The 14,038-nt window shown below is 40.1% G+C and overlaps 1 protein-coding gene across 3 annotated transcripts in view; it reads right to left on the bottom strand.

Moving 5' to 3' along the window:
* Positions 1–14,038, bottom strand: part of RANBP10 (RAN binding protein 10) — a 150,494-nt gene that overhangs the window by 22,587 nt on the left and 113,869 nt on the right. For all 3 annotated transcript variants that reach the window (XM_069085720.1, XM_069085721.1, XM_069085722.1), the window contains exon 5: positions 4,017–4,039. In XM_069085720.1, the coding sequence (XP_068941821.1) occupies positions 4,017–4,039 (23 nt within the window). The remainder of the gene's footprint in view (positions 1–4,016; positions 4,040–14,038) is intronic.

The following is a 14,038-nucleotide window of genomic DNA, read 5'->3' as shown; positions in this document are numbered from 1 at the left end:
TGATAAATGGGGTCTGCCTCCAAGGCTCAGTCTTAAGATCCTATCTGCACAGATGGTTTCCATGATCATCCCTATGCTGATGTTTAGAAAATCTGCACAGATGACCCACCTGAGAGTCATTCCTATTTCCTTTTGCTTATAGAGCATCCTTACTAAGCCAAATCACTTCATACCAAGATCACGACAATAGCCTCCAAAATTTCTCCACTCTAATCTTTTTGAAAGACCTCAGTCAGACTCAGTCTTTGAAAAACAAACCTTTTATTAGCTCAAAAATTTTCAATAGCTCCTTATTGTCTATCAGATGAAGCCCAAACTCCTTAGGCATTAAAGTGCCTTTGTCAAGGGCCACCCCTACCTTCTCAAAATTTATGTTATGTCAAAATTTCTCCTCATGAGAATTCTCTGCTATAGTCAGACTTACTTAATTTCTCCAAACTGTGTTCACTCTCACACTTTTCTTCATGTTACTGACTCCAGCAAAAATACCTTTCTCTTTTATCAACCTAATTCTTGTGCTTCCATAAAGACCAATCTCAGAATCTATTAGCCCCATGAAGCTTTTGAGTCCCCCAAGTCCATAATGATCTTTACAATCTATGGATCCCTGTGGTACTTGTCTTCTGAACCATGCGCATCACAACACTGAGTTCTATTTATCTGACCACATTCTCTGGCAGTCTAATATCTACTCTGCACGTCTGCTTCCCACCACTCCCTAGCAGATTGTAAATCGCACAGGGACAGTGCCTTCTTATTCTTCTGTCACCTCGATGACGGCCTCTTTACTGAAACTCAAAGAATATGTGCTGATGTGAATTAAGAGGACTCTGGGATGAATGGGCTGCCTCTACTCACAAGGTAGTAAACCAACAGGGAAAAACAAGCAATAAAAATTAAGGAAAATAGGGAAACTTGACCAATAATCTCTGCTCAGGTACTAATAATAACTCTTGTCTGGCCTTGAGAAATTCCCTTTCCTTCTTTGGGCCTTGGGTTTCTCATCATTTTTAAATTGAGGGAGTTGGATCGGCTCCTAACATCCCAGGGTCTTACTGATGGATGAAACTAAGAAACTGGGGGAAATATAGGAGAGAATGAAAATAAACATGCTGTTCCGGGGACAGCCAAGGTCCTAACATTTCTTCCCTGCTCATTCTTCACCTAAAATCAATATCCTTTTTGCAAACAGCATGATGGTTTCTATGCCAACTGGCCAGGTAGTCCCAATGGGACTCCAGAGAATGGAGCCACTTCATAAATCAAACTAAGGTTGAGGGGCAATGTCTTCAATGGTCATAGCAATGGAGACCACAAAGCAACCTATTTAAACCAGTAGGATCCAAGAAGGTTTAGGTCAATGCTAGAGACAGAAAAAAGTAAGTTCCTTTTTCTTGACTTCTGTCTTATTAGTAGGTTAATGAAGCCAACTCTCTAGTTGCTTCCCCGCAGAACAGAGGGATTCTTGCCCCAAGGACCCTGACAGAAGCATTCACCAAAAGAAAGCAAGCTACCTAATCAGGCTCATTGGTAATCCAATTTCCTTTCCTTCTCAAACTACCCATTTCTGTAGAATATCTGGCAATCAACAAATATTTACTGAAGTCTATTGCTGGAGGGAGGGGGAAAGACAAAATTTATTCTCTGTTCGAAGTGAGACCCGTTAGGCTACAAGGACTATTTTGTTTAGAGTGTAGTTGTAAATAAGGCTGGAGAAGTAACTCTGGACCACACTGTCAAGATCCTGCCTCCCTCCAGTGAAGGTTCCCCTCTTCTCTCACCTCTAAGGAGGTCTGAATCTTCCTTGCTGCTCCTCGTTTGCAGACCACCATTTCACCAAGCTCATTTGACAAGACTGTTTCCTTGACCATCACATGGATTTACATAATCTGCTGCTTCTCTAGCCTCTAGTCCCATTTCTCCAGTTCTTGGTTCACAGCCTTCCCTTGCACCCTGTCCCTCACCATTAGCTGTGTGGTGTTAACAAATGCATACCGATGTCTCAGGTCCCATCACCTCCACTCCACTTCAGTGGTACTCTAGTGTGGCTCTGTCTTCTGTATTCTTATTCCTGGGACTGTTCCAAGATGTCCAAACCTGAAATTCCCCCTCTGACCAAACTCCTTTCCCTCTCTCTATGTTCTTCCCTCACTTCTGTTAAATCTTTCCTTTGTCTTCATTGGGACCCAAACAATCTCTTCACCTCTCCCTCCCTCTTCCTATATCATCTGCCTCGCCATTCAGGATGCAGCCCCATTTTCAGCCATGATTTTCATCTTTTCAGCTGTGTCTACATCTCTTCCATGAAATAAGAACTTCTCTCCTCTATACTCACAGTACTTGAGATGACCATATTGGACTTTATCACTTTCTACTTTGTTATTTGATGTTCTTGTCTCATCTCCTTCAACTCTATTCTAAGCACTTTTTATCCACCTTAGTATCTAGTACACAGTAGGGATCAAGGATAATTTTTTTAATTTAAAAAAAATTTTGGGGGGCGGCCAGGTAGCATAGCGAGTAAGAGCACTGGCTCCAGTGTTGGGATGACCTGGGGATCAAATCTGGGCTCAGATACTTACCACCCACCCAAAAATAACTGGCTGTGTAACCTTGAGCAAGTTACTTAACCCCGATTGCTTTAAAAAGAATTTTTTTTTTTTTTGAAATTAATTAATGCTCCTGTCCAGGGGCAGCCAAGTGGTACAGTGAATGACCACCAGCCCTGGAGTCAGGAGGACCTGAGTTCAAATCCGACCTCAGACACCTGACAACTATTAGTTGTGTGACATTGGGTAAGTCACCCCCAGCTGCCTTGCCTCCCCCCCCCCAAAAAAAATAAATAAATGAGTCCAAAGCTACTCAGAAGAACTTACTATCTAACATGCAAGAAGCTTTTAGCAAGCAAGTGACTTGGGGTGGAGAGGAGGGAAAGAGAATCTGAATGTGCTTGCTGATGGGGAATACTGAAGGAATACTGAAGATAACAATAAAGGAGGTGGAATTTTACAAATTGGTAAATCTGCCTTCTGCTAGTGACTTCTCCTAATACTACTTTTTACCATTCCAACAAAATCAGAGTTGGACAGGAACTGTTATGGAAAAAAATTTTTTTTGATTGGTAATGACTGTCTTCTGTAGGGACAGTACCTAGAAAGTAATACCTCTCACCCCCTCAAAAAGGAGTAAAAGACCAAGACTTCTGTCAAAGCCCTTCAGACTGTATCTCCCCCTGACCTACCACCAGAGAAGGCCTCTTTTCCTTTTTGTCCTGTTTCTTTAAACAGAAGGAGAATAATGAATGTGGAAGGTCAGGGTGTGTCTCCTCTGCCAGGCCTGGCACAGCACAAGCTCTAGCCCTTCCAGATCAGTGCAGAATGGCTAACAATAAAACCTAAGTTACTTGTGATCTTCAACGTTCCTTTCGGAAATGTGGGCATCTGCCGACTCTTTCACTGAGGCTAAGCCCGCCCATACACTGTGATAAATCCACTGACATGAAGGTGTAAATAACTAATAGACTGACAGGCTGAACTTTCCTATGGAGGTATTGAAAAACAGCTACTGAATAAAACTGCCAAATGGTAGAATGTCTTGGGGTGGGGGGATCGGAGAAAGAGTGGTAGTATTCAGATTTTTCCCTATTCTGGACAAGAGGCACCTCAACATAAACCAGCCTAACAGACACTGTTCAGTGGCAGGCAACTACATACTCTGGACCAACCCTTCCTCATCTTTGTAAGGGGCTCTGCGCTCCATGAGGCTTAGTAAGAACAAAGGAGACATGGGTTAGAACAGTCAAGGTTTCAGAATCCCTGTATTTGATGGAGGTAACTCTGTGTTTCACAGTGTGATAGAGATCTGTCGTATGGCAGAGCAACATGAGAGGCCATGTGAACAGACAGTATTTCGATCTCAAATCACTCTTCACTGGAACTGGCCCTTACTACCTGCAGGCATGGATGCCCTCTCCTCCCACACCATTTGTCAGAAAACAGAGTAAGGTTGGTACTTACCGGGAGGTCTGTAAAAGCTATACCTGCAAGGAGAGAATGAGAATCATTAAACAGAAGCTCTTAAGGGAAGGAGAAGACACTGATCTAAGGCCTGAAAAGGGGTGTGTGTGTGTGAGAGTGTGTGTATTTATGTATGTATGTATGTGTGTACAGACACACACACGCATATATAAATTACTGTGTATCTATGATTTGTAAAAAGATGAAGGGGGGCGAAGCGGAATTTTTAAGAGGGGTCCTCATACTAGAAGGTTGGGAGGGAGCAGGAGTCCTTCCTGTTCAAGTCTTTCTCCACCTTGTTTTTCAGATACTCAAGAGAATAGAATCCCTGCTTTGTTTAATTTCTCCTTATTAACCCAAAATTCAACAAGCAGTTATTAAGTGCCTACTATTGTGCAAGGTCCTGGGAATGAAAAGATGAAAACCAGCCTACGTCCCTAAGAAGGCACAGGAAATGTAAATAGGTAAAAGGGAGGGGGTGACAGGGGAGGAAACATGTGAACAGGATGGGGTGGGATGGGGTAACAATGGCAGGGTGGGAGAGGATAGAAATCAGGGGAGATGACATACACGAGGTGGCACCTGTAAGAAAGAGTGAGAATTCAACAGGCAAGGATGAGAAAGAGGGACATTCCAAACCTGTGGGAAGGTCTATTCTAATTCATGACGGCAAAGATGTCAAGACCAGCCATAAGAGGAAAAACACGAAATAAGCTGCAAAAGGCAGGCTGGAGACAAACTGCAGAAAGTCTTAAATCTCCTTACATTTGTATACTGTATACTATTCTCCTTACTTGGTTGTTGTCCACTCGTTTCAGCTGTGTCCAACTCTTTGTGACCTCATTTGGAGTTCTCTCGGCAAAGACTGAAGTGGTTTGCCATTTCCTTCTCCAGCTCATTATACAGATGAGGAAACTGGGGCAAGCAGGGTTAAATGACTTACCCAGGGTCACACAGCTAGTAAGTGTCTGAGGCCAGATTTGAACTCAGGTCTTTCTGACTCAAGGTCTGGTAAAACTATCCACAATGCCACTTAGCTAAGATTCTATATTGGCTGATGTAAGCCAGAAGGTTTTTCTTAAGGCTAACCAAAATTACATATTTTTTAGTTTAAAACACTTTGGTCTTGATACTGGTGTGAACAAAGAGAATATGTCTAGATGATAAATTTTATTTGGGATCCTTGTGGTTTAGTCTCAATTAGCATATCTACTCCTTTAACAGATTTGTGAAGCTATCAAGATTCCGGGGAACCCATTTGGAGCCAGCGTATACAGAAATGTAGGGTAGGGGTCAGGTGGGGGGGAGTGATGACTAATTCAGCATAAGATGTTTGTCTGAATTTGTAGTAGTAATAACAGAAATAACTCAAATGTCTTACTGTGCTTTAATGTTTACAAAATACTTTCTCCATAACAATTCAACCCTATGAGGTAGGTAACACTATTATCCAAATACATTCAAGCCTAATCTCTCTCCTAAACCACAATAACATATCACCAACTGCTTTATGGACGTTCTGTCCAGACATCCAATGTCATATAAGTATCTCAAACTGAAAATGTTCATAAAAGAGTGCATTATTCTTTCCCCCAACCCTCCTCTCTCCCTAATTTCCTTGCTACTGGTCGCAGTTCTCCCAGGCCCTTAAGACTCCTTGATTCCCTTATTCACGAAATCCATCCCGTCAGCGGCCACATCTCATTGTTTCTGTCTCCACAATGCCTCTCACAGATATCCCGTTCTCTCTCTCTCTCATTCAACTTCTACCCTAATCAGGCCTTTATGAACTTTTTTCCTGAACTATAATAAAAACATTTTTGGTTAGTTTTGGCATTATCAATTTATTAAAGAAAAGTGAACTTTTTTTTTTTAATGGGGGAAGACAATCACAGCTTCCTATACCATGTAAGCCCTTTCTCAAAGGGATGGAGGTCTTGGCATCATAATCTATCCAGGCCTGCACAGCCCACAGGCTGATTATGGTCCACAGGCCAAAGGTTCTGCAGGCTGTACAGGCCTGATCTAGTCCCTCTCTTCTTGAGAGATGGACTTTGTCATGCTTAGAAGCATTTCTCATTTAAGATACAACACTGAAAACTCCACAGACCACTGCTTTCTTCTACAACACAATCTACAGAATGCTGAAGACACTAGGATACTTTGAAAGTATCTAATTGCAATAGTTTTCTAGAAGCAGCTAGGTGATGAAATGGATAGAGAACACTAGGCCTGGAGTCAAGAAGACATGAATTCAAATTCAGCCTTAGACACTTACTAGTTGTGTGACACTGGGCAAGTCACTTCACCCTGTTTGCCTCAACTTCCTCATCTGGCAAACCACTCCAGTATCTCTGCCAAGAAAACGCAAGCAACAAGCCTAGCCCAAGCAACACAACTACTAAGTCTGTGTCCCAAAAAGATTAAAAAAGGAAAAAGAACCTATGTGTACAAAAAACATTTATAGCAGCTCTTTCTGTAGTGGCTAAGAACTGGAAACTGAGAGAATTCCCATCAACTGGGGAATAGCTGAATAAGCTATGATGTATGATTGTAATAGAATACTATTGTGCTATAAGAAATGGCACGCAGGATGATTTCAGAAAGAAATTGGAAAGACTTACATGAACAGATGCAAAGCAAAGTGAGCAGAACCAGAAGAATAATTGTACACAGTAAAAGCAAAACTGTATGATGAAGAGCTGTGGATAATTTAGCTATTCTTAGCAACACAATGATCCAAGACAATCCCAAAGGACTCATGATGAAAAATGCTCTCCACCTCCACAGAAAGAATTGCTGTTGTCTGAATACAGACCAAAGCACGCTATTTTTCACTTTCCCTTTTTTTTTTTTAGTTTCTTGCACAAAATGACTAATATGGAAATGTTTTAAATGACTGTATATACTATATCAGATTGTTTACCACTTAAGGGAGGAGGGAAGGGAGAGATTGAATTTGGAACTCAAAACTTAAATAAAAAGAATGTTAAAAATTGTTTTTTCATGTAATTGGGGAGAAAATTTTCTTAAGTAGCTAAGTGCTCTTCCATCTATCTGTCTGGAGTTTTAACTCCCTGTGTGCTATCATTTCTAGTGGGAAAATACTGCCAGAAGTGAGAAGCAAGAGTTAAGTTCTTCCTCTCTGACATCTGCCTACAGTACAGTACCTACTCCTAAGAACTTGGCTTAATTCCTTTTTTGTTCTTGTATCACACACAGTTTTGAAGGGCCTTTGTGTAGTCTTTGGCATTTTTTCAAAAGCTTCAAGTCATTCTAGCGCTAGGTTTCCAAAGACTCTACTTACAAATTCATCACCCACTTCTACCATCCCTGCTCTGGTGTCTCCAATATTTTCTGTTTATCCTTTTTTCATGTGACCTTATCAGAGAGAGCTCCCAGGGCAGATCAGTTTTTTTATTTGTTTGTTTTGTTTTTGTTTTTAAAGATGCTTCCTTCCCTTTCTTCCTCACTGAGATTAGGTAAGTGATTACACAGTCGAAACTTCATTTTTTAGACCCTCCCTCATTCCCATTTCTCTTGAACCATTTCCCCATTTCAAGTCTAGAATACATGGGTGACTAGTAGTTTGATCCTGGGCTATAACTTAGTTGTATGACTGTAGGTAAATTAGTACATCACTTAATCACTGAACCTGTTTTCTCATCTGTAAAACAGCTTTATAACAATGCTATTATTAGAATGCATTGAGATAATGTACTTAAAGTATTTTATAAATTACAAGGTACTTTTTTTTAAATAATGAGAATTTAATTTTTTTCTCCAATAAAAAAAGAAAAGAAAAACGAAACATTTGTAATAATACACAGTCAGACAAAACAAATTTCAACATTACCCACGTTCAAAAATATATGTCTCATTCTCCATCTTGAACCCATCACCGCCACTATGAAGTGGGTAAAATGCTTCATCTCCATTCTTCTGGAATCATAGCTGATCATTGCACTGATCAGAATTCTTATGTCTTTCAGAGTTGTTTGCTTTAACAATACTGTTATTGTCTATACCTTTGTTTTCAATTATTTATTTCTGTCATTTTGAGGGGGTATTTTCCTAACAAAAGCCATCACAAAGTACTTCTTAAACATCAGTTACTAATATTATAAACTCTTAAGATGATATAGTAATTTTCCTTAAAGTCTCCTGCCAATTACACTTTACTAGGTTGGTCAAATTTAAATCTGGAGTAGAAGTCCCCACATTCTCCCCTTTATATTTTGAGGACTGAACATAGCAGGTCATGCCTAGAATCTTAATAGAATGAGGATCCCAGTGGATGGCTCCCATTTCAACTGAATAACTTAATCATTAAGGAACCAATTGTATCCAAAACCTTGTGCTAAGCAATGCTGGAGGAAATACAAAGTTTAGATAAGACACAACTCATTGTCTCATGGAACTTGTGAATTAGTTAGAAGTATTACAACAAGCAAGTAATTATAAAATAATATAATATATAAGTGCATGAAAAGTGAAAAGTGTTGGTGGGGAGAAGAGTATAAAGGTGATGACCAAATCTGGGGGAAAGAGAAGATTGGGGAAAACTTACTGGAGATGGCATGTGAGTTGAATTTCAAAGAACAGGGAAGAATTCAATGAGCAAAATTAGAGATATTCCAGGGGTGGCTAGGTGGCGCAGTGAGTAGAGCACCAGCCCTGGAGTCAGGAGGACCTGGGTTTGAATACAGCCTCAGACACTTGACACACACACACAAACAAACTAGCTGTGTGACCTTGGGCAAGTCACTTAACCCCAACTGCCCTACCCTCCCCCCTCCAAAAAAAAAACAAAAAAGAAGATATTCCAGACATTAGGAATAAAGTCAGGAGAATGAGGAGAAGGAGAAAAGGGAGCAAGCATTTAATGAGTACCTACTATGTGCCGGGCACTACCCTAAGAGCTTTGCAAATATCATCTCATTGGTTCCTCACAACAATCCTAAGAGGTGGGTGCTATTATTATCCTCATTTTACAGTTGAGAAAAATGAGGCAAACAGAGGTTAACTGACTTATCCAGGGGTCACAGAGTTACTAAATGTCTGAGGCAGAATTTGAATTCAAGTCTTCCTGACTCTACTCCCAATACTCTATCTACTGAGTCATCTTAGCTGCAAATGTATAGAAGATAGTAAATGATACAATCTGGCTAAAGAAATATCAAAAAATTCGCAACATGACTAATGTGGAGATACATTTAATATGATTGTTTGTGTATAGCCTATATCAGATTATATGTCATCTTGGCGGGGGAGGGGAATGGAACTCAAAATCTTATAAAAATGAATGTTGAAAGCTAAAAATAAATTTAAAAAAAGAAATAGTATAAGATAATATTGTAAAGGTAGGGTAAGTACATAGAGGGCATAAACAATCAAACAAAGAATTGGACATTTATTCAGTAAGCGCGAGGTAGCCTTTGAAAAGTTTTAAACAGGAGAGCCATGACCAGGTCTATGCAGAGAAAAGATATCTGGCAAGAGTGTGACAAACAAATATGACAAAGGAGAGAGTAGAGCCAGGAAGGCCTCACAGGCGACCACTGCAACAGTCAAGGTAAGGGCCTAGTGGTAGAAGTGGGAATGAGAGAGAAGGAGATAAAAACTACCCAGGTATTGGTTCTGTGATCTTTCAGAACTGCAGAGCTGGAAGGACTCAGAGATCATAGTGACCAAACCCCTCACTTCAGAGATCAGAAAGCTGAGGCCCCACAAGGCAAGATCACACAGGTAGTTAGTAGCAGACAGAGAATTCAGACTCAGGCTTCCTGGCACCCAGCCCAGTACACTGTCCACAACAACACATTGCTGCAAGTCTGCTGTTTTCTTCATTGGTTTTAATGCTATTAGATACCTGAGTGGATAAGATAGGGAGACATCATTTTCCTTCTCTGGACTTTTATTTTCTCACATGTAAAGTGAGGAGATCAAACTGGATAATAGCTACAATATTAACTATTGCTTTTCCCAATTTCTTTTTTATTGTGTTTTTTTAAAATTCAGAACTTAAACTTCAAGTCAAATGAGCATTCTTATATATACTGTAGACTGAGAATGTACATAAAACTCTATCTGTAAAATGAAGCGTATTTTTCTTTTTAAGCATATAGTAAATTTATCGTGTAACTCTCAGAGCTCTCCTGTTCACCTGTGATTCCTTCTGGTCTTTGTGTGTGTATCTGCAGGTGGGCCGGCAAAGCACACTGTCCCTATCTCTGTCTGGCACCCAGACTGAAAAGAGAAGCAAACCCTCACAACAAATATGTAGTTAGGCAATACAGAATGTCATACTGGTCATGTTCAAAAATGTATGTCTTCTTCTGCACCTCTCTAACGTTATTATTAGTCCTCCGGAACCGTGAATGTTTGTTATGTCGTTGAGAGTTTTTAAGATTCTCAAAGCTGTTTTTCTTTCTATCATTGCTATGGTCTACAATCTCTGCTCTGGTTCTGCTCACTTCATTCAACACTAGCTCATACAAGTCTTCCCAGGAGAAACCATTGCTTCATCATTTCTTACGGGGCAACAGCACTCCACTCTCTATACCATCCTTTGTTCTGCCATTCCCCAGCGGATGGTACTTTCCTAGTTCCCAGTTGTCACTATAAAAAGAAGTGCTAGAAACATTTTTATACATATAGATCCTTTTCCTCCTCATCTGATCACTCTGGAGCATAGGCCTATAATGGGATTGTTGGGTCAAAGGTATGCAATTAAATGTTGTTTCTATTTCATGATGTTATTTTCATCGTGTTGGAACGCTTCTTCAGTTTGCTTATTTTTTCTAACTTTCCAAAATTTTCAGATGTTTTTGCTGCTTTGTGGTGCTTCTACTGCTATTTTTTGATAAGGATTTGGAGGAAGCAGGTTTTGTGACCTTTTTTTCTATAGTTTCTTTTAAAGCAATAGGTAGAAGCTGCAAAGAGGGAGAGTTATGTTTGATGTAAGAAAAAGCTTCATGAATTGACAGTTGTTTAAAGGAGATTAGACTGCCTGCCCCCAGGAGTGGAGGAGAGCTTGCTTAGTAATGAACTGGCTGGCCTTGGGGGTTCCTTCCAACTGAGAATCTGCAATTCAGCTCTGAACTCCAGGATTTCCTATGACTTGTGGTCTGAGACAGAAACCACATAGTCTCCACCGCTCTACAGATAGTTCTTAGACAAGTTCCAAATGAGATTCCCAAGGGACTACTTTGGAAACCCTCAGCTTCAGAAAGACCCTCAGGCTATATGGCTGGGAAGCCCCTCCAAGTCTGGCTGATCTGTGGAATAGTCTCTTAGTGCAAATGCAGGAGTGGAAAGTAAACACAAAATCTGGCCAAATACTCACAACTGCTAAAGGATGTGGGAAGAAAGAAGATGGAATGGGAAGAAACTCAGAGTGATAGGCCTATGATACCGTGTGCTTATAAAGGCAAGGAGCAGATCAATCTATCAGCACGCAAGAGGTAAGCCAGCCAAGCACTGCCATGAAGAGCACAACATGGCTTCTAACTGTTCTGGAAATTTCTGACTATACTTTTTGCCTAAATGTCAGGGAGGAAAAAATCTCGAAAATCAATGAGATAGATGACTAAGAATCTGAAGACTTAATGATAAAATGATACCAATGTTGAGTTGGAGGCTGCCAAGTGTGGGAAACTGAGAATGGGTCAGGGCTTAGTAATCTCTATTTTTACAGTCATCCTCCTTAACCTGGTCCTCCCCAAAAATGTAAATATTCATATTCCTTATGGTCTGCTTTGCCACTGAAAAGTGAGGCATTTAATTCCTCTGTTTACCAGCAACCACTTGGAAATCCCATCCAACCTCAGCAAGGCCCTAATCAAGCAGAGACATTCAACTGTCTCTGGATACATCTCCGAATGACCAGGGATGCTGGGTTTATGAGAAGGTGGGGTGGTGTTAGCTGTTCTCCTTCCTAATCATAGACTAGGCCTCATATTATTTGGCTCCCTTTCAAGCTTAGATATCTGATCAGAGAAACTTGAAGGAAGAGCGAGGTTGAGACTTTTCAAAGCCGTCATTGTTCAGGCTACTGGTTAGCTTTGAGAAAGAAATGAGCAGGTGAAGGACATGCCACCTTATCCATAGACATCTGCAAGAAGACCCCAACTAGAACAATGCTGGATCCTGCAGGAAGTCACTCAGGCTATTATCTGCAATGGTCTAACGCAGGAAAAGAGAGTCTTATAGGCCCTTCTCCATAAGGAATAATAAGTGGCTTTTAATGGGAGAAAATGGCCTGAGAGGCAGTAATGAGGAAATTTTGGGGTGAGAAAGAAGGGGGGGAAATGAAGACATGTTTTAATATGACAATGTTACCAAGCTGTCTTCCGAGGTATGCTTTCTCCAGTCTTTAGTTTATCCTTTTTGATTCTAAGCTTAACACCAAATAAAGTAAACCTTTTTGTATACATTATAGAAGAGAAATGTATATGAAACTTTGAATCTCTATTATGTAGAACTTGCTTTTTAAAAGCATAGAATAAATTCAATACATAATTTTCAAAGCTATCCTGCTTTTTGTCTGTTACTCCTGGCCTTCCTTCTGTTCTCTTTGCATTGTTGGGGTGGTGTGGTGGTAGTGGTGGTGGTAAGGAAGCTCATTCCTATGCTCAGTCTCCTTCCCACCTTTCCTTCTACTTTAAAAACAAAACCTTGTAACAAGTATACATAGTCAAACAAAGCAAATTCTCACAACAATCATGTGCAAAAATGTATGTTTCATTTGACATCTTGAGTCCATTACCTACCTCTCTGTTAGAAGGTGGGTAATATGCTTTATTATCAATACTCTGGAATTACAATTTACCCAGAGAATTCTAAGGATTAGCTATTTGATGCCAAATTTACCAATACCCAGCTAGCTTATTCCCATCTTCTTGTGAACAGTGAAACAGGATATCCCCTGATAATGGCAGGTATTATCCAGGCACATAGGACATATTAATTCAAGGAAGAATGTGCATGCTTTGCTCAGGTCCTTTCAATTCTCTGGATTTACTTTTCGTCAGAAGACACTGATATTAATGGCCTTGATCACTCCACAGAAATTATTTCTTCCTTATAATTACCTCTCCCTGTAGTCTCATCAAAAGGTCTGAAGTAGCACCTACAAATATGCACTTTAGTTGTAGCTGGAGAAGCAGCCTAAGGTTCTAGTCTGGAAGTTTTTTCCTGGAGAGTGAAAAAAAGTAGAAGGACCTTGCACAGAAGGCTCAAAATTAGAAGGCTCAATATATATTATTATTATAAATGTTGTAAATACAAGTAAAATAGGGAGCACTTCATAGGTTATCTAGTCGTTTCCCATTCAATGCAAAAAAAGCAGTAAGATCAAAAGACTCCCTTTAGTATATCCCAGGAAAATGGTGACTGTAGCTTTTATCCTAATACTCTGTGACATGGACCCCACTGCTTTGTAAAACAGTGAATTCCAATATTGGATTGCTTTTATTTTTAGGAAATAATTTTTTTAAAAATAAAAGTCTGTGTCCTACTAACTATTGCAAGAGTCTGCTGGTGGATCTTCCTCCCCCACTCCAATCCATTCTCTATTCAGCCTACGGTACAGGTGATTTTCCTAAAGTGCAGGTCTGACCCTATTTCTCCCATCCCTGGGGCCAGATCAATAAACTCCAGGGGTTTCCTGTCACCTTCAGACTCACATGCAAAATCCTCTGGTGTTCAAAATCCTTCACAACCTAACTACCTCCTACCCTTTCCAGTCTTTTTATACTTTATTGCCCACCATGTACGTCTCAAACCAGTGACAGAGGTCTCCTGAATGTTACACGAACAAGGTACTACATTGCTTGGCTCTTTGGTATTTTAAAATTGTAAAACCGGAAATAACATTTAAAAGGACCCATTAACCATTTTTGCTACGAATCCCAAAGCCTTTCCACTGGATTTGCAGTTGAAACTACAGATGATAGATAAATAGATAGATAGATAGATAGATAGATAGATAGATAGATAGATAGATAGATAGATAGATA

The sequence above is a fragment of the Petaurus breviceps genome, unplaced genomic scaffold, assembly GCF_028583685.1.
Source record: "Petaurus breviceps papuanus isolate PSGF00001 unplaced genomic scaffold, PetGlider_PUasm1.0 176, whole genome shotgun sequence".
In the NCBI taxonomy this organism is placed as follows: Eukaryota; Metazoa; Chordata; class Mammalia; order Diprotodontia; family Petauridae; genus Petaurus; species Petaurus breviceps.
This window is presented reverse-complemented; position numbering and strand designations above follow the sequence as displayed.